At 37.2% G+C, this 20,729-nt stretch overlaps 1 protein-coding gene across 2 annotated transcripts in view; it reads right to left on the minus strand.

Moving 5' to 3' along the window:
• Window positions 1–20,471, minus strand: part of jak2b (Janus kinase 2b) — a 32,370-nt gene extending 11,899 nt beyond the window's left edge. Inside the window, exons 1-10 of one of the 2 annotated variants that reach the window (XM_079605717.1) lie at window positions 19,831–20,471; window positions 10,716–10,959; window positions 8,715–8,838; window positions 8,479–8,596; window positions 4,145–4,290; window positions 2,614–2,908; window positions 1,770–1,889; window positions 1,455–1,612; window positions 1,149–1,260; window positions 165–351 (exon numbers count right to left, since the gene is read on the minus strand). In XM_079605717.1, coding sequence (XP_079461843.1) covers window positions 165–351; window positions 1,149–1,260; window positions 1,455–1,612; window positions 1,770–1,889; window positions 2,614–2,908; window positions 4,145–4,290; window positions 8,479–8,596; window positions 8,715–8,838; window positions 10,716–10,917 — 1,462 coding nt within the window. In that variant the 5' untranslated portion in view covers window positions 10,918–10,959; window positions 19,831–20,471. Of the gene's footprint in view, window positions 1–164; window positions 352–1,148; window positions 1,261–1,454; window positions 1,613–1,769; window positions 1,890–2,613; window positions 2,909–4,144; window positions 4,291–8,478; window positions 8,597–8,714; window positions 8,839–10,715; window positions 10,960–12,857; window positions 12,905–19,830 lie in introns of those variants that run through there. The other variant, XM_079605718.1, reaches the window with a different exon arrangement.
• Window positions 20,472–20,729: the final 258 nt, after the last annotated feature.

The following is a 20,729-nucleotide window of genomic DNA, read 5'->3' on the forward strand; positions in this document are numbered from 1 at the left end:
AAAAGACTACAATTGAAAAATGTATATTATATCAAATTCAACCCGCCAAAGTGGCTAGTAGGACAGCGTTACACGCTGAAATCCACCCGCATTTGCTGGGTTGGCGGGTGTTAATGTCAAGCCCTGCATATAACCATAATGAGAATATCAGGTGCAGTACTGACCTTTGGCCTTTGGTGAACAGCACCTGCTAAACTGAAAGATGACACCATCTGATTTTACGGTTTCCTTCTGGTAGCACTTGAGCAGCTCCTGTAAGCTCCTAAAACTCTTTTTGGTTCCACTAAGATTGTAGTCGCCATTCTCAGACCTGGTGATCAGGCAGTGCTTGTACTCTACGTCCTCATACGCCTGAGGGAAAGAAATCATTATGTCAAAGAGACTGTCAGGATGTTTAGAAGGACACAGCTGATATACACCACTGTTAAAAAGTTTTGGGGTCAGTAAGATATTTTTCAGAAAGAAATGAACATGTTTCTTCAGCAAGGATGCATTAAATGAGTTAAAAGTGACACTAAAGACATCTATACTGTTACAAAAGATTTCCATTTCAAATAAATGCTGTTCTTTTTAACTCTTTATTTATCAAATAATCCTGAAAAAAGCAGCACAACTGTTTTCTACATTGATAATAATAAGAAATGTTTATTGAGCATCAAAAATCAGCATATTAGAATGATTTCTGAAGGATCATGTGACACTGAAGACTGGAGTAATGATGCTGAGAATTTCCACTTTACAGCTGACAGCTGTCAATTATTGCAATACATTTTGCAATATATAAAACAGCTATTTTAAAATACGATTCAATTTCACAATAATTCAGTTTTTACATTTTGTTCGAATAAATGCATCCTTGCTGAGCATAAGAGACATTTTCCATATTTTACAATATATAAAATAGACAACCGTTACTTTAAATAAGAATGAATGTAATAACATTTCACAATACTACTTTTTTTTTACTGTATTTTTAAAATAAATGCCAAATAAATGCAGCCTTGGTTTCAAAAGGTCCAAACTTTTGATTGGTAGTATATAAAGGTCAGGATTACAGTGGAGGAATATTCGATCTTAAGTACAAAATGCAACCAATTGATAATATATTATGTTTTGTGTAATTAAAGTGGCACTTTGCAAGAACGTACCCCGACTGCAAGAGTCAGGAAGTATTTGGTGAAGTCTTTGGGGCTGCACCGGAGCACAAAGAGACCTCTCTGGTTCCCTGACTTGCGTAGTTTACTGACTGCAAACTCCATTCTGTCAACACAGGCAATGAAAACAATTATGCTTGAACGCAAATCTTCTAAACCTGACAAAACTAAATATAAATCATGGCCAGAAATGGGGCTCTATAATAAATCCTTTAGAGAAATTATCTATGTAATCATTTACAAAAAAATGAAGAGTAAATAAATAGCCAGTCATTCATAAGCATTTCCCGTAGTGCTTACGATATCGGCCCGTGGCAGTAGCTCTCGATGGCCTCCAGCAGATGGGGTGGGACCACATCCTTGCAGAGGTAGTGATGGGCATCTGTGGTCAGTCTGTAGTAACCATCGATTAGAGACACAAATGACAATGCCTCCATTGAGGTGGAAAACACCAGCTCCTGTATGAAATTATTTTTATATCACATGTTAGTGCATGATCTGTAAATATTCTCAAAGATAATAGCAGGAAGAAATCCAGTAGTTCAAAAGCACTTTGAGACCCTTTAAAACAGAGTAACAATTAAAGGATATCCCAGAGAGTTACAACAGACTTACTAGAGTTTTTCCATCCTGTCTGTTGATGGAGACAATGCGGTTCATGTTGGTTCCCTCTTTGCTGGCTTGTTTGATACTGATATCGACAACTTCCGCAAAATCACAATACGTCGTCAGGTCCTTGTGAGAAAGTACAAAAAGTGTTATGAAATTTCACCAGCAGCAAAAGAAACCCCCCTTTTTTATTTTGGCATCGGTACAGAAATATTAATAAACAAGAAGACTGGCATTTCCTTCAGGATATGCCAATGCATTCAAGGCATAACAAGAATTGTTTTAAAGTTCCAGGTATAGGTTTAGTTCAACATAAATGAAATGCCACATCAGAGCCGATTTGCCATTGTCATGACACTCACTCAGCATGCTGTTATTTTAAATTGTAATAATACTAATGCTATTTTTACTGTATTTTTTATTATAAAAAGCAGCCTTGAACGGTAGTGTATGTTAAATGGTTTTTTAATTAATTGTAGAGAAGAATAACTAAAGAATGTTTGATGAATATCACTGCTGCCTTGAAAACACTGGAGTGTTTTACTAACCCTACTTTTAAATACCGAGTTACTGGCCTGACTAGACCTCTATTAATCTAAAGTCGGATCTGTTTCATCTGAGGTGGGTAGTGGGTTCTAGAACAAACAACCTTTCACAAAGAGTTCATAAAGTTAAAGCCGTTTAAACATTTACTCAAATCACTCAAATATATTTGTGAACAGACTGACTTCAATCGCACAAGTCTAAATCGTGCTTTGTGTATAGGCATGGCCAGGGGGTGAACATGTGATTTTGAAGTACTCATGAATTTGAAATGCGACATTTAGGTTCAACATGTAAAACTGGTTACCTCAGTCTGTGTGTCTTTATGTCGTTCTCGGCACCACTGGATGCCGCCGTCTGCGGAGATGACGATGGTGACCTGCTCGGCCGAGGGCTCTTTGACCTGAAAGCGTTCAGTGTAGAAGCCAGAGTCCAGGGACTCCAGGCTGATCAGGTATTTGAGTTTTAGGTCGCGCGCTGAGGCTCGGCACTGGCTGAGCTGCTGCACGACTTTCCGAAAGCGATAGCGGATGCGCTTCCTTGTGACAAAATGGTAGTCCTGGATTCGCTCCCTCATGTCTTTAGGGAGGAAAGACTTGTAACTGTGAATTAAGCAGATAATGAGGGTTAATATCAAACACCACATTTTGTTTGTAGGATAGATGGAAGTTTTAGAAGTCTTTGTCCCATTTTTGTTTTTATTACATTAATGCATTTGGCAGACGCTTTTATCCAAAGCGACTTACATTGCATTTCAAGATACACATTTACATTCTTATCAGTGCTTGCTTTCCCTGGGAATCGAACCCATGACCTTGGCGTTGCAAGCACCAATGCTCCACTGTTTGAGCTACAGGAAAGCTTTTTATTAGGGCTGTCAATGTTAACGCATTAACGCGTGCGATTCATTAAAAATCACAACGCACATATTGCAAATAAATTACTGAGGCACGTGAAATTGCGTCATTAAATGTAATTTACGTCACACAGCCAGATGATCTTAGAAGTCGGGAGTTTATCACACCGAGCATCTACAATGGCGCAAGCACCTGTAACCCTGGTAGGTGGAGATCTCGATTTTAACCCGATTCTATTTTAATTTCGCTTCTCTGTTTGCGATCAGATCAGTTCTCTGGGAGAACAGATCTCTGGGAGAATTTTCGGTCCAATGATCCAGTAGGTAAATTCAATCAAACAATGAATCAGTCTAAAACAGCACTAATAAATAAAGAAACCCAGGCTTATTAAATCAGAGATTTTAGAGAGAATAGAGACTTGCATTGCGTTTTCAGTTAATTATTCATTACAGTATGCGTTTTGCTTTAAAACACAAGCTCGATCATATTCTGTGTTTGTTTCTGAACAGTGCGAGCCACAAACATCCCACCACTGTATACCCAGATGATACGCAAACTAGGTTTCTTGGCTGGATAAAGCAAGCCAGTCTCAAAAGTAAAGTTTTGATGGTTGCGAATTGTAATGAAGGTAAAGACGATTGCAGTGGCATACAGGAGTCGAAAAATAAGTGCGTTTGTGTCTGTTATATTGATGTGCAAACAAACCATGTATGTGTGCTCTCGACGTGTGTTTCCACACACATTCAGGATAATGTTTTGATTTTTCATGTGCATGTTGCTGTGTTTAGTAATTTAGTAATGTAGGCGTTTAGTAATGTCTATGATGAATTAGGAGATCTGAGATGGTTTGGATTCAGACAACAAAGCAGGTTTTAAAAAAGCGGCACAATTCTGGAGGATTTACAGAGGCAAATGGGATCATAGCTAGATATGATACATTGACAGGTCTAAATCTCAAGTAGATCATCCCATTATTGGTACCTAATGTCATTGTAGATGTCCAGTGGGGAGCACTGCTTCTCTTTGGCAGTCCTCATCATGTCCAGCACAGCCATGCCAAGGCACTCCTCCTGAACCTCGTGGTCAATGGATAACTTAACCCAGCTGTTTACAAAGTCACTCCTCCACTGCATACACAAAACAGAGGGGAACACCACATCAGTATTACAGTATAATAAAAAAAAATCTGGAGAGAGCAGAGAGCGAGAGAAATGACATGGCAGTAATTCTCTGGGAACAATGTTTAAACACCTTTATTAAACAAGATTTAAGGCCACGTTTAAACTGGAGGGCATTTATTTGATCCAAAATACAGGGGAAAAAAGCAGTATTGTGAAATGTTATTACAATTTTAAATAACTAATCTAATTTAATATATTTTAAAATGTAATTTATTCCTCTGATGGCAAAGCTGAATTTTCAGCAGCCATTACTCTAGTCTTCAGAGTCACATGATCCTTTAGAAAGGATGCGTATTTTTTTGTCTTTATTCACCACAACTGTCTGAGGCTTTCTAGTGTCTACTGGAATCAAAGTAAACAATGCATTTGTCTACTGATCGAGTGCATGATGAAAGTGCGTAGCAACGTAAAGTCCCGTTCGCTGTCGTGTTCATGACATAATTAATATTTGAAGATCTAAATGCAGCAAATTTTGGCTTGCACTCCTGTAACCAAAGCTGAATGTCTTTTCCTATGTAACACGTCAGCCATGGTCCCACACAGGCTATACGCCCTCTGGCTCCGCCTCCTCCAGCAGCCACACCCCAAACTCTTGCTAATAGGTTGAGCTGGAATAAGATTTCTCTCAAAGATTTGATGGCACCTGGGAGGCTCAATGTTTACACTTTTAGGGTAAATAAACTCATGAATGGCAAACTAGTAGTAAGCAGCAATAAACTTAGTAGACAATATTTTTAACAGAAAATCTTACATATGTCACCTTTAATCCAGTGTTAAAAATGGTGGTCAACTATTATGCTTTTTTTAATATGCAGAAACTGATACTTGTAGATGATGATCAATATTCTTATTAAAGTCCGCATGAACCAGAAGTTGCAAACGACTTTTCTCAAGTGTTGTGACGCATTTCCGAGTGAAAGGGAATATTGAACAGAGGGCAGGGTTTTACTTTAACGCTCCTCCTCTCCATCTCTCGCCCATAGCAGAGTAACGGTTTGAGGGGAGTGGTTAAGCGTTTTACCAACCCAAGTCTTCAAGCCTACGTCATCAGAAAAGAACGCAATTCCAGACCCGGAAGTAACTTTTCAGACTTTGATTAAAGATAACTTCGGCAAACAATTTTTTTCCGTGTATTAACTTGCACGGATTAATTGTTCACCACAAGACTAGTAATATCCGCTAACAAAGTAAATAGGGTCAATTTTGATTTCATGCCGACTTTAATATTCTATAATTAAAACTACTAAATTATAGAGGTTCACACATTTCCTTAATTGGAATTAACACTTATTTGACACAATATTTATCCATTTACAGTGCTGTCAAATGGGCTAGGCTGTTGACCGATTTGGCACATTTTCTGTCACTAACAAATAATCTCAAAACGGTAATTATCAGCCAATTAATTAGCCTTGTCGATAACAGACTACATCTAAAAAGTACCCTTGGTTAATGATATTAAGTGCTGTTAAGAGTATGTTACATTTAAAAATCAACACAAAGATGTAGTCACCATGGAACTGGGGTTTTACACAGAAAAACACCATTTATAAAACTACTGATAGTATGTCAACTAAACATCAGTAAGCTAACATAATGTTGTTTTCATTGTATACTACGACACTGCTGTGAGTGTGCATTAATAGACAATACCACAGCAGGACAAACATACATTGTGAAAACATCAACCACGAACAAAGCAGCCGCAGACTGACTGACAAGTGTACACAAGATGACACTGCAAAGCTGCTGCCTCAAAGATGGGTTTAACAATGACTCCTGTCTGTGTCAGACTTGCAATTTTAAAGGACATACACCCATGTAATCCAATGGGTTCAGACAGAATGCACCTCCAAACACATCGCAGCTTAATTTTAAAACCCCATAAGCCTATTCTTTACCTGATGAACTCAACATGATGGTCGTATCACTTCCGCTAAAGCACAGCTTCCCATATGACAGTGGTTTCCAAACATTTTCTTTTGGGCCTGCCTTTTGTAGAGAAAAATATTTTCTATATTTGCTTTTGTCACGTCGCAGTGCTCGTGTCTGGTGCAGACACGTTGTTTTGGTAGTTGTGACGTTTGAAGTAGATACATTATCTCCTATATGCTTACCTGGCACTGACAGTCCTTTCTAGGGGTAACAATATATCGCAATATGACAATATGAAAATGCAACAATATATATCGTGGATAGTTCACCCAAAATAAAAAGTACGGTGAGAAAAAAAATTCTAGTTTTCAGATTTTTAGTGTCTGTATTACATTAAAATACTATAATGTGCAAGAGCAAGCATATTTGTCTAAATAATTCTGTATTTTCAGCTTCAGAATCATGAATATTTTTATTCTGGTGTCACCATTGTCCTGTGCATTGAGTTTCCAGCACCAGGTCCAATTCTATTCATTTCCACCCCCAATGTAATACCAAATTTAGCATTTTTATCAACAGCATATTTAAAAAAAAAAAGAGTTTATCATGTGTCTTGGAGTATCGCAATAATATCGTATTGTGAGTTCAGTATCGTGATATGTATCGAATCGTGACATTAGAGTATTGTTACACCCCTAGTCCTTTCAACAAACTTGTCTATGCTTAGTACAGAACCATGCATCATTCTTTCATATTTTTAAACGGCTTGCAATTCTCGATTCTGATTGCCTCCTAGCGGTCTGTTATTTCCTCAATTTCTACATTTACATGAAATATTATGTAGTAATTAAGTTAATTTAATTTTTACTAATAGTTGAATAACCCTATTAAAATGTAATCCTAAAAATAAATAAATATATATTTTTAAAGATGACATTTAAAACAATCTTATGCTTTTGTCTTTTTTTTTTTTTTTTTTTACTACTTCGACAAAATAGTCTAGGATTTTTATATCCAGCATTGTGGCTGCATTTTTGCATGTGAAGCTGTACTAAAAAGCTGAAGTTCTTCAGAATATGAAAAACATTGAATTGTCTTTAAAGGGATACTCCACCGTTTTTTCATATTAAACTATGTTATTCCCTTAACTAAGACGAGTTGATACATACCTCTCTCGTCTCAGTGCGTGCACTTAATCGCTCTGGCGCGCCGCGACACTTTGATAGCACAGTTCATTCAATAGGGGCCAAGCAGAGAAGCCTCCACGTTTTCCCTAATTAAATATAGTTACTCGAGTAGTGTAATTCGACCTAGGACGGTGACGCAAAACAAAACATTGCGCTTTTCTAAGCGTGTAAAATGGATAACTATATTGTATGGCGGAATACCATAGCAAGTGCTTGGGAGCACTTCGACTTGGCGCAGTAATATCTTCACTCGTGAAAAATCCTCTCACCGGCCCCCGCTCCCTCTCCCAGAAGATATTACTGCGCCAAGTCGAAGTGCTCCCAAGCACTTGCTATGGTATTCCGCCATACAATATAGTTATCCATTTTACACGCTTAGAAAAGCGCAACGTTTTGTTTTGCGTCACCGTCCTAGGTCGAATTACACTACTCGAGTAACTGTATTTAAATAGGGAAAACGTGGAGGTGTTTGGTAATTTTAAGTAATTTTAATTTGAATTAATCGAGTAATCGATTAAGAGCACGCACTGAGACGAGAGAGGTATGTATCAACTCGTCTTAGTTAAGGGAATAACATGATAGTTTAATATGAAAAAACGGTGGAGTATCCCTTTAAGATGTCTTAATGAGACACACTATGCAAAGTTCAATCACCTTCCCCTCAGTGACAGTCATCGCATGACATACTGTTAGTGGAAGACAAACGGGCGCCACAAAACCAGCCCACTCAGTAGAGTCAGAGAGCGGCCAGCATGAATTTCCTTTATTTGTCATGTGTTTAGTAAATAGGGGCCTTTATCCGTGCAGATACACAGTGGCGTAATTCATATTTAAACACTGTAACATCCGAAACCAAGACTGACTCTTCTCTGAGAAGATAATCTAGGCCAAACTGCAATTCAATTATATATAAATGTGCTCAATTACGCAAGATATGCTCAGATTTCAGGCCAAGTGAAGCGTAACTATAAAACACTGCTATGGTGATTCAGTATCCACTGAAAGCACACAACACTTAGTTCATAATTAAAGGTAATTTCTTTATTGCAAAACTGACGTGGGGAATCCTCACCTGAGCAAAGAGGTAAGACATTACATAGTCATCCAGGACAGGACTCTCAGATCCCTTAGTCACTCCATAGCGGTACGCCCGAGACGCTCCACAACTATACCAGCCGGGAAAATAGTACCTGACAGGAAATATCGCAGTCAGTAAACTGAAGGCTACAAAACATTGAGACGGAGAGGACAAAGGCCAAATAAAATAAGCCAGGTTAATTAGGTGAAATATGGAGCTCAGTGCATTACCTAATTCTGAATAACAAACTCTGGCTGGCTGTTTCGTCTAAATGGAGAACATGATTGGGTGATAACCAGACCCCTTCATCTTCTCTGTACAGTCCAAACAGGCTGCAATAGACTGGTGTAACTCCTGTGAGAAACAGATGAACATAAAGAACAGACGCTAATGAAACAAGAGAGACAGACACAACATCAACCCTACGGCCAAAGAGCAACACATAAATGCAAACTATTTTTCACACCAAAACATCCAGTGTGAAGTAAGAAATGCCTGCACATATAAACTAGGGATTGGATCATGATGGTCAACAATGGTCCAACAGCGAACTAGTCAATTTGTGAGGTCAACTAGTTGGCTACTAAAATAGAATTGTCCTTATCTACACTACCGGTCAAAATACAAACATACAGTAAAACTAATATTGTGAAATACTAATACAATTAAACTTTTTTATTTGATTATACTTTGAATACATTTTACTGTGATGGTAAAGCTGAATTTTCAACAACATTACTCCAGTCTTCAGTGTCACATGATCCTTCAGAATAGAATCCTGAAAAAATTGCATCAAGGACTCCACAAAAGAAAATTAAGCACAATTGTTTTCAACATTGATAATCTTTTTTGGTCACACACACACACTTTAATTTTGCATCCATTTCTCACTATTAATTAACTATGACTTTTGCCTCAGTAAACTCCGAATTACTGCTTATTAATAGTTAGTAAGGTAGTTGTTAAATTTAGGTATTGGGTAGGATTAAGGGATGTAGAATATGGTCATGCCGAATAATGCATTAATATGTGCTTTATAAGTACTAATAAACAGCCAATATCCTAGTAACGTGCATCCTAATTTATAAGCAACTAGTTAATAGTCATGGATAGGTTTATGGATCCTAAACTAAAGTGTTACCTTTTTTTGAGTACCAAATCAGCATATTAGAAGTAATTATGAAGGATCATGTGACATTAAATTTTTTGCTTTGCCATCACAGGAATAAATTAAATTTTAAAATAATATTTCATAATATTACTGTTTTTACTGCTATATACACTATTTGTCAAAGAAATGCAGCCTTGGTGAGCATACAATACTTTTAAATGGTTGTGTGTGTATATTTTATTATACAATATTATTGGTACAAAAAATTGCTGAGGCTTGTTATAAATTTGATAAGTTACGTGTTAAACCTACTTCAAACCAATGTATTTATTAGTTGATGTCTGATGCGATAAAAAATAACTTTCTTCAGTCCATAGACAAATAAAGATCAGGTGTTTCTGTACATTTTCACAGGATAAATGACATCAATCACAGATTAATTTACTAGCCCGTTCACAATATTTTAATAGCAGCACCAGTAAAGGAAGTCTGCCATCTTACAAGACCATCACATGTCTGTCACCAATACCCTGTTGGGGATGAGCTGATGGCTCCTGGTCTGATGTTTATCTTTTTAAAACAGTAAACACAGGTGGACTGACAGGATCTTATATTATATAAGCCATCAATACTGGACCTGATTAATGTGAGGATCCCGAGCAGGCCCCCAATAACTGACTGTTTTCGCAATAACCAATTATAAGAATAAAAAATATATATATACTGAAGATACTGTGTTATCAATAATAAATCTGTGTACATGGCCAAGAAGAAAATAATGTCAGGCTGGTAAACCACTAGGCTGGGAAATCACTTTAACACTGCCCTAAACAGGAGCAACGTGACAAGTTTTCAGTAACGGTCCAATTTTCGTTCACAGTGAAATCGAAAATGTTGCATGACATAGCATAATTTTTGTTTAATACACAGCAGTGAGGATCCCAGTTTTTGATAAATTAAACTCCACAGTGGCCGGGCCTAATCAGAGAAACAAAACAAATATAGACATCAAGCAACCAATACAATCAATAAAATCTGGACGCAACACATCATATCTACATCATACATTCTTAATATATTTTAGCTTCTTTTCTATAATCACATGATGGGCATAACTGACCACACTCCTTGGCAGCATCGATGATGAGCTGTTCGGTGACATACTCTCCCGGTGGGTAACACAGAGGGGTGCAGTTAGCATCGCTCCGGCTGCTGTGGTAGAGGTGGATCTTGAGAACGGTGGGCTGCTTTGGACAGAGCTCCTCATGGTGGACATCACCATTGTGGTAGCGTGGTTCACAGACAGCTGTCTCCATGTCCATCACAGAGATGCATGCGATGAGAGATAAAACAGCAACATTCACCTGGTGGAGGACACGGAGAAAGAGTACATTATCTACTAGGCCTGCTGAGGTAATTGTTGTTGTTATTACAGTACTTAGCCACCGTGGCACTGTCATTTTGCTTTTTTTTTATAGAAATATAAACTGATAGCGTGTGCTCTGCTCCAAACAGCACGAGCAAGGCCTAGGACTAACATTTTGCCCCACCTGCCAAAGGCCGTAAATATTTGTTTACCGGTCATGAAAATGTTTTTGCAAAAACAGGCAGTTATGACACCAACATTTTAGATACCAGTAAAAATTCACAATTTTCAGGTACAGAAATTGAATTAAGTAGGCTAATCTAATGTAAAAGAACTTTGCATAGTATCCACTGTATAAATTAAAAATAGATTAAACATAAGTAATTCAGTCAAGAGCAGTGAGTGTTTTTTAACATTAAAAAAGCAGACGATTTCAATAGTGGCTCGCTGATGTCCGCAAATTATAGGCCTATACACACTTACACAGAGAGTATCCGTGATCGCAAATTCAAAAGTAGAAGTAAAAAGCAACTCGCATTCAAAACCACCCCCCCGGTGTTACCAGTAATACCGGTGTTATCGCAAGTTTAATTATCAGTGTAAAAATGTCCTCATCGTGACATCCCTAATATCTACCAACAACAACCACCAAACCAAGAAGAATGCAAAGTAGCACTGCATAATATTTATGGAACCGATATGTTATCTGGCAATAACTGAATTACCATTGATGCAGATAGAGGTGTGGTGCAATGCAAAACTTGAACATTTGGAAATCTAAAGACATGTCCAGATGTACAAAAATAAGAGTTTATGAAGCCTTGGTACTCAACATACTATTGTACAATTCAGAAACATGGGCACTAATAAGCAGACTGAAATGAATTGCTTATGGAAAATCCATGGGGTGACAAGAAGAGCCCGACATAAGAAGATGATTGGGGATGGAAATCGCTGTGGTCCAGCGAATTCAGAAAAAGAGGCTCGGATACTTTGGACACGTGGTCTGAATGAAAACAGAACGACTTCCAAATGTCGCTCTATTCGGTCACGTCCACGGGACAAGGAGGAGAGGGCGACCAAAGAAAAGATGGTTCAACAACTTGGAAGAGGATCTGGAAAAAATGAGGCTGAACATCGTCGAGGCTTGCAATGCAGACTTGCAGCCTCTGAACGAAATGGATGGAGGGACTCCGTGTTGGGGCTGTCGGAGCGTGGTCTACCATCACCATGACACACACACGCATATAGAGGAATTAATGCTAACTTGAATGATAAAATTAATGATAATTTTAACCAATAATTTGCTTACTAGCTTGTACCATCTTTTCTTTTTTTAGCTTGTACCATCTTGTCTTTTTGTGTGTATGACCATGATCAGTTTCATGTTATCAGCATCTGATTCCTGATGCTTTGTAAGGTTATCTAGTCAAAATCACATCTATATATGAACAGCAGGTCAGGTTTATGTGGATGTTTGTCAGACAGACATCTTTGGCCCCTCCACTCTTTTTTAAACACATAAATGTGTCCTGTGTGAATGGCCACTTACATCTAAGGGTTTTCACATTCTTTCATGTGAACAAAAAAAAGTATTTATTCACTTTTAATACTTCATAAATCATTTCATAAAATAATGAAATATAACGTTTATTTTGTCAGCCATTTAAAAAGCAGAAGTTCAGAGTTAGTCAGACGTCCTAAATGCAAGCAAAATTCAGACTCTAACAACATGATTTTGAATCAAGTAAAAGGTTTTTCATTCTTTAGCTGCTCCAGGTAATAGGTGTAAAACACAAAAAGGATTATTAGATATCAATAACACCCCAGAAATTCCATATCAGATTATCTCAAACATGCCATAACATCAGTATCTGTCACTTTGGTATTACTCACGGATTAGAGAACAGATCCGATTCACTTCTGTCTGCTGTATGTATCAAACCATCTGAGAATTATAGATGTTGTATATATGGTCAAAACACAGGTGTGAGAAGAGCTGCAGAAGAATTAAGTGAACTCTCAACAACGTCTCTTACCTGTCTGAGTAAAGAGTACAACACTAGTTCCAACCACTGTGTGAACTGTACACACATTGACAAGCTTACACTGTTTACTTGAATTATAGCCTATTGCAATGCCCTGAGTCACCATTTTTATTTTGCTTCAGTGTTTCGAGTGAATGCAAGTCATTTGGTGTAGGGCTGGATATGGCCAAAAAAAAAAAAAAAAAAAAAAAATCACATCTCATATTTTTTGGCTGAATGGTGATATCAGTTTTTCTACTTGTTTTCTATTTGCTTCGTACTAAATTTTAACTGGTGAGGAACACACATTCACTCATCTGAGCTTAGTAATTATATTAGTGTACATTTGATTACCCCACTACAATTGTGACTTTACAGTTACTGCTATCATAAAAATATACTTACTACCATATACAGGAGCTGGTCATATAATTAGAATATCAGATATCAGAAGTTGATTTATTTCAGTAATTCAACTTAAAGGACAAGTTCGGTATTTTACACTTAAAGCCCTGTTTACAGACCGTATCTGATGAAATAGAACGGTTAAGATTAAAATTTGGACACATGCTGCTGTCCCGAGAATTTTAGTTTTATTTAGCGTTTGTGGCCCTATTTTGCCAAACGCGTCACACCCAGATTCTTCCGTTGAGAGCTTGAATAATAGACACCAGTTGGTGGCGATAATGCACCTTTGCCAATTGCAAGCAAACCGCTGGCATTTCATTGAATACACAGAAGAAGAAGCGGCGGAGGAATATCGTACCTCACACAGCACATTCAATACAAGTCAATGGAGGTGGACAAACACTACGATAAAACCTGTTGGAAAGCATCTTTTTCAGCGATTTTTTTTGGGATCATATCAGTGAACACCCCTGACCACTCGGTGAGTTTCACGTCTTTGTAAACGAAAGTTTAATGTGTTTTAGGAAGGAATCTGCCAGTGCACATAGACAACCATTGTGGGGGGGGGGGAAGCGATATTAAGGAAGCGGCTTTAAGTGTAAAATACCGAACTTGTCCTTTAACAGGTGAAACTAATATATTATTATATAGACTCATTACATGCAAAGTGAGATATTTCAAGCCTTTATTTGTTATAATTTTGATGATTATGGCTTACAGCTTATGAAACCCACGAAATCAAAATCCCAGAAAATGAGAATATTACATGAAATCACACAGTAATTACACAGTAATACCATAGTCATTGAACCAGGGTTTGGTTCTTTTGGCAGTGTGGGCAGTGCAAATGAAAGCATGGAAGCATGAAGTGCTCTGAAAATGTCCTGCTAGACGGCTGCGTTGACTCTGGATTTAATAAAGCACAGTGGACCAAAGTCCTCTTTTCTGATGAGAGCAAATTTTGCATCTCATTTGGAAGTCAAGGTCCCAGAGTCTGGAGGAAGAGAGGAGAGGCACAGAATCCATGTTGCATGAAGTCCAGTGTAAAGTTTCCACAGTCAGTGATGGTTTGGGGTGCCATGTGATCTGCTGGTGTTGGTCCACTGTGTTTTCTGAGGCCCAAGGTCAATGCAGCCGTCTACCAGGAAGTTTTAGAGCACTTCATGCTTCCTGCTGATGACCAACTTTATGGAGATGCAGATTTCATTTTCCAACAGGACTTGGCACCTGCATACAGTGCCAAAGCTACCAGTACCTGGTTTAAGGACCATGGTATCCCTGTTCTTAATTGGCCAGCAAACTCGCCTGACCTTAACCCTAAAGAAAATCTCTGGGGTATTGTGAAGAGGAAGATGTGATACGCCAGACCCAACAATGCAGAAGAGCTGAAGGCCACTATCAGAGCAACCTGGGCTCTTATAATAACACCTGAGCAGTGCCACAGACTGACCGACTCCATGCCACGCCGCATTGCTGCAGTAATTCAGGCAAAAGGAGCCCCAACTAAGTATTGAGTGCTGTACATGCTCATACTTTTCATGTTCATACTTTTCAGTTGGCCAGCATTTCTGAAAATCCTTTTTTTTATTGGTCTTAAGTAATATTCTAATTTTCTGAGATAATGAATTTGGGATTTTCATTAGTGGTCAGTTATAATCATCAAAATTAAAATAAATAAACATTTTAAATATCAGTCTGTGTGTAATTAATGAATATAATATACAAGTTTCACTTTTTGAATGGAGTCACTGAATTAAATCAACTTTTTCATGATATTCTAATTATATGACCAGCACCTGTATATCATTTTTAATTCAACCTACATTTAATTTCCAACAACAAGAACTTTAGCAAAATGTATACTTTAGTCAGAATTAGTGCTGCTATCCTATGCACTCTGTCTGTTTGGCGCATATGCCTGCGGCGGAGGTTTGGTGGTGGCTCGCTTGCATCAGGCTCATCCACTCCTGACAAAAACAACTAAATATTTTTGCATGGAAATATTTATATTGTGAAACTTAAGTTATTTACTGGGGAAAACACCACATCTCCTACCTCCAGGTAAGACAAGCAGATCGTTTTGAACACTGGCTGGTTACGTTTTTTTTCAAAAATGTCTTTTTTGATATTTTTAAACCCAAAAAAGTGCCGGACTGCAGCTTTAAGCAAAAGTATTTGTACTGCACCACACAGTGTAGGCTATGTCATTTCAGTGTATGCGGTTACGTACGTGTATAAAGGTGATTCCAACTCAATCAATTAATTAATCAAATGTATTTAATCAACACTGAAAGTTGTATACAAACATTTAAGTTGCACATAATATAATTTACTCCAATTTATTGTTGAAATATAAACATTTAAACTGTGACTGTAATAAACTTGTTTTGACAGATTTAGGCTATTCAAAACAGATTAAATAATGAAGACAAAAATATAATGTAATAGAGTGTATATTTAGCTAAATGCTCCACTCTAGTTTTTTTTTCTAGCTAAAGCTAACTAACAAGTTCATGGACATTGAATGGCCTGAGGTAAATATAATATTTATAAGCCGTTTTATTGACGACCTTCCATAGTTTATACACTGTTTGAGCGATTACATGATACATTTCAGTAATGTAATAAATTCATGTTTATTGTGCTTTAACTAGTGATAAAGTTAAAGTTTGTTGAATTGTGTGTTAAAATTGACAGATTGTGAAAGCTTCATAATTCATAATGCTTCCTCCGTTGCAAGTCTGTGCGCTCTCTAAACTGACAAAGTGCTGCACTGCAACCGCCTTTGATCCGACAACATTACGTTATTAAGAAACATTTCGAAAATTGATTTTTGACATTTGTGAATCGATTAGAATCGGTAGAAGATAGAATCGCGATTCATGTGAATGTGAATCAAAGGTTACGCCAGTAGTGGGCAGACTGGGTGGGCACTCATGCAACTTAAGCAATGACGTACATCTGAGTGAACGAGACAGAGGGAAGTTAGCGAGTGAAGGGCATGACAATTTTGGACGCAGCCCTATTATTACATTGTCTGATCAACAAACTAGGGTCTGTTACCCCAATTTTGACGGTAAATATTACCACAAAACTACCACTGCGATAAAACTAAGCTGAATTTCAAAAAGGGTTTAAAGCCAAATTGTTCTGACTATCTTTGACTTTTGTCTTTAGAATCAAATAAATCCATTAGCTTTGAAATGTGTATACTAGCAAGGTTGATGACTTAAAAGCTTGAATAGTGCCATTAACAATTCTAAAAGTTAAAAACTTTTGACTGAAATACCAGAATAAAAGCACAGCATAAAAGGAACTGCAATAATAGCAAAGCTGGGACTGTCATCATTGCTGCTGTTTGGCAACATAAAAAAAACAGGACACAAAGGCCATCCGAGGTTTATGAAATTTGCTCCAAGAAAAAGAAATGCCTTGACTTGAACTAAACTGGCAGGAGTGCTTTTACAGTAAATGCCTACTGTTTTACAATAAGGCCTTGAGCGATTGACCAGAGTCAGATGGTGGAGTTTAGAAAGCTTTCCAGACAGACATTGACTTTAACCTGCACTGTGATTATTGATTATTGGATCGTGCTACTGCACTACATGTTTCTTTATTAATGACTGACTCATATTGTTTGCACTGTTGCAAGCGTTCAGATTCCCCTCGTGCCCTTTCTATATTTAGGAATTCTCTATGGGATGCAGGCGCTGCAACAACTCATTCGTACTGGGAAAGGTTGAAGAAAAATAAGAGGGCTCGATGATGTCTCTTTAAATTACTCTTTCAATAACAGCCTTCAATAATGATTCAATAAACATCATCTTCCAGACAACAGCATCCATGCAAAGCTTGTAATCCACACTGTGACAGATTCATAAAACAGCAGGACAAAAATGTCAGACTGAAACGATGTTGGCAAAGTTTCTGATCACCTGTCATTGATGTGTAAAATCTAGACGGTAATGTGTTGCAAAAGAGTCATTTTTGCAGTATGGTTTAAAGTATGAAATAAGTAGCCTATAAGTAAGAAATAAGAAATAAGTATCACTTTTGAGTTACCGTACGTTTTCAACTTCAAGCTCTAGCTTTTGAATTAAATTAATATAGTCATCTAACTAACATACAGTATAAACAGCACAACACAACCTTAAAACAAGTCTAACAGGCTGACAATCCCATGCAAATTAACAAAACTCATGAAATAAGCTAAATTGACTTGAACTCATTTTGAACAGAAGATGTAGAGAACAGAAACTCTCTGAAGGAGCAATGGCCTTTAACAGGATCATTTTCTGCAGAAGAAGACAGAAGTGAGTAAACTCGACTTCCTGCGGGGGAGATTTTTTATTTTGTTTTTTTGAAACATCACCTTCAAGCGTCGGGTGTGGGCTGGGCCATTTCTGCTGCCTAACCGCAACACATGCTTTATTTCTAACATGACCATTTTGCAATGTGAAATCTATTACATGGTTAAGATGAAAGGCTAGATTTGAGCTGACAGAGGTTCACTAGAGTTCCTTTTAAAGAAACGTTGCACACATATGGGCGTTTCTTCAACTACAGGCACTTTTGTGTCACAGGGTTTGACTGTAGCCTAAATATTTTATAAAAGTCAATTTTGAACATTGAAGGACGCATTAAAACTGCCTTGAACACTTTTTTACCATGCCTTCATCATGTGTTTTTTCTACCTTCAAGATACAGACTTTGAATCTTGAACTACCAAAAAAATTTTTTTTTTTTGATTACATCTAAACAAGAAACTAGTGTCAATTTCGAGATATTCTGCTTCCATAGCATGTCTTCTTTCACACTAGTGCACATTTAAGGGCTCAGTTCATTACACTATTTTTGTATCAGTAGATTTCAATAATACATATTTAAATGCAGTTTTCTCAACAGGAGTCAGAAATCTCCACTTCAGTAGAACTTACATGCACCTAACCTTACAGTTTGATTTAGTTGTAGTATTTTATCTAAATTCTGAAGGCGTTTCTTTGTTAACATATAATTTGTGTGATTCATCAAATGGTTTATATACCATTTTATTTCTAAAAACATGGTGAATTTTGTCCTGGCTGTTGAAAATATTTTCTGATTTGATATTTTCTGAGTGATAAAAAAAAAGACCGAAATCCCCCCTAAAAAACGAAATCTCCTTAGTGAAAAAACCCCCCAAGAAAAAAGACCGAACACGTTTTCAACCCGGCTTTATCTAATGTTCAGATTTATGTTCTGGGAAATGTATGTAAATTGGTGCATATTTATTATTTAGTAAGACAATTGCTAATTTGCATATTTAAAAATAACATTTCAGAAAACTTGCAATACAAAACAACAGTCTTAATGTACAGTTAGGCCTATCAACTGGGCAACTATGGTGATAACTGAAGATAACCATTAGTATTTTTTTTTAACCTTAATCTCCTGTGGTGTCGTGCCTTACATCAGAATATATTCCAAAAATGTAATGAACTTTTAGACAATAAATGAAATCTAATTGTCTAAAAGTAAGCATTTTCCAAAAGTTACGGCTGTTACACATTTTTACCCTATACAGTTTCCTCAAACGATAATGTAGGCTACTTGTTTATCAAGGACAAACCCATGTTTGCAAGGAGCTTGAGATAAAATATGATGTCTGATGTAAACTAAGAAAAATAAAGATAAACAATGTTAATACTTTACAATAAGGTCCATTTAGCTAAAATTGGTATGCATTAACTAAGCAATTACATTTGTATTAATCTAAATTAGCATTAGTTTATTAAAAAAAGAAACAGTTCATGGTTAGTTCCATAGACTGTAACGTTAGTAGTTCATGTTAGGTCATGTCCATAAAAGAATAGATATAACATTTAAAGAATGCAGCAAATGTTGCAATTAACATTAACTAGAAGTAAATGTTTTAGAAGTATTTTTCCTTGTTAGTTCCTGGTAACAAATGCGGTTATAACTTATGTTAACAAATTAAACCTTAATAACAATAATATATAATTACATAATTATATAATTACTTAATTGTGTATGTTTTTCTACCACTAGACAAGTTAACTAAACTGAGAGAGTGTGAAAAGTGAATTAAGATATTTATTTTCTACAAATGGCCTTAGAACTTGAACTAGAAGAAACAACTTATATGAATTATGCATCAATAGAGGTTAAATGAGCTCAGCTGATATTTTCGACAGATTGCCAGTGTGCCAAATTGGCTGTAACGTTACAGTTAGCTGCTACATAAAAAAAAGATGTAGCCTATACATGACAGCATTGAATCCAATCTAACGTTAACGTTACACTATTAACATAATATGGTCTTACAGAGTGCAATACAAAAGACAGAGTGTTTTAAAGCAAAAACAAACAAACAAACAACAACAACACATTTGCACACGAAAAACAATTACTGTAAAGAGTAATACTTAACTTACTTGTTTGTTTGGGGTTGCTGAGCTAGCGACACTGCTAGCCAACTCGAGTGACGATCAACGCACTTGAAACTTCCAATATCAGAGCGAAACAGTCATTCAATCCATGCTGCTTCTTTTACTCCAAATATTTTTGTCGCTCAGTGCCACTCGACCATCCCGTTAGTTGTCGTAACATTTGACTTATTGTAACACAGCTCGCTAAGGGGTCAAGTTTAGACGGCTAACGTTAGCTGCGCGTTAGCATGTGCTGTTGCTTCACATATTTACAAAACATGACCACAGGAGCTTCGCACTTCGCATGCTGTCTCAACTCAATACGACCGCAAAAACGACAATATGTCCTTAAATAAAGCCCCCTGATGGATCTGTTATGGACGCGACATGTCTTAAGATAGTGGTGTGACAGCTAGCGAGCATGCTAACTCACCCGACATGATAGTCAAGACTGACTATCAGCAGGTCATGCTTTTAAAAAACCACATCTGCTTGTCTTTAAACGACCGTTGTTTTGTCTATCCTTTTCAAAAATATTCTTTCCCAGGTCGCAGTACGTTCCTGTGCTGTCTCAGTCTCATATGCAGGTGGCGCCCTGTGCGTACTTCAGTTGACACGCCATTCAGAGTCTCAGCGGGAAGTGTCTCAATGCCCAGTGTGCTGCCTACCTAGACAGCATGTTTGGACAGCATAGGTTCATTAGCTTATATTTCCCCCAAATATGTCTATGATGCCCAGGCCCAGAAATGCTTAAAGGTTAAAACACAACCCGTGTGTAACAGAACAGAAGAGTGATTCACTGACCCTTTCTATATCACCTTCATCAAATTACAATCAATCATTAACTATAGACCCTCACAGCACGGATCCTTTAGATTATTCATGCATTTTATATTTGGTCGTTT

This window comes from Phoxinus phoxinus, assembly GCF_949152265.1.
Source record: "Phoxinus phoxinus genome assembly, chromosome: 3".
NCBI lineage: Eukaryota > Metazoa > Chordata > Actinopteri > Cypriniformes > Leuciscidae > Phoxinus > Phoxinus phoxinus.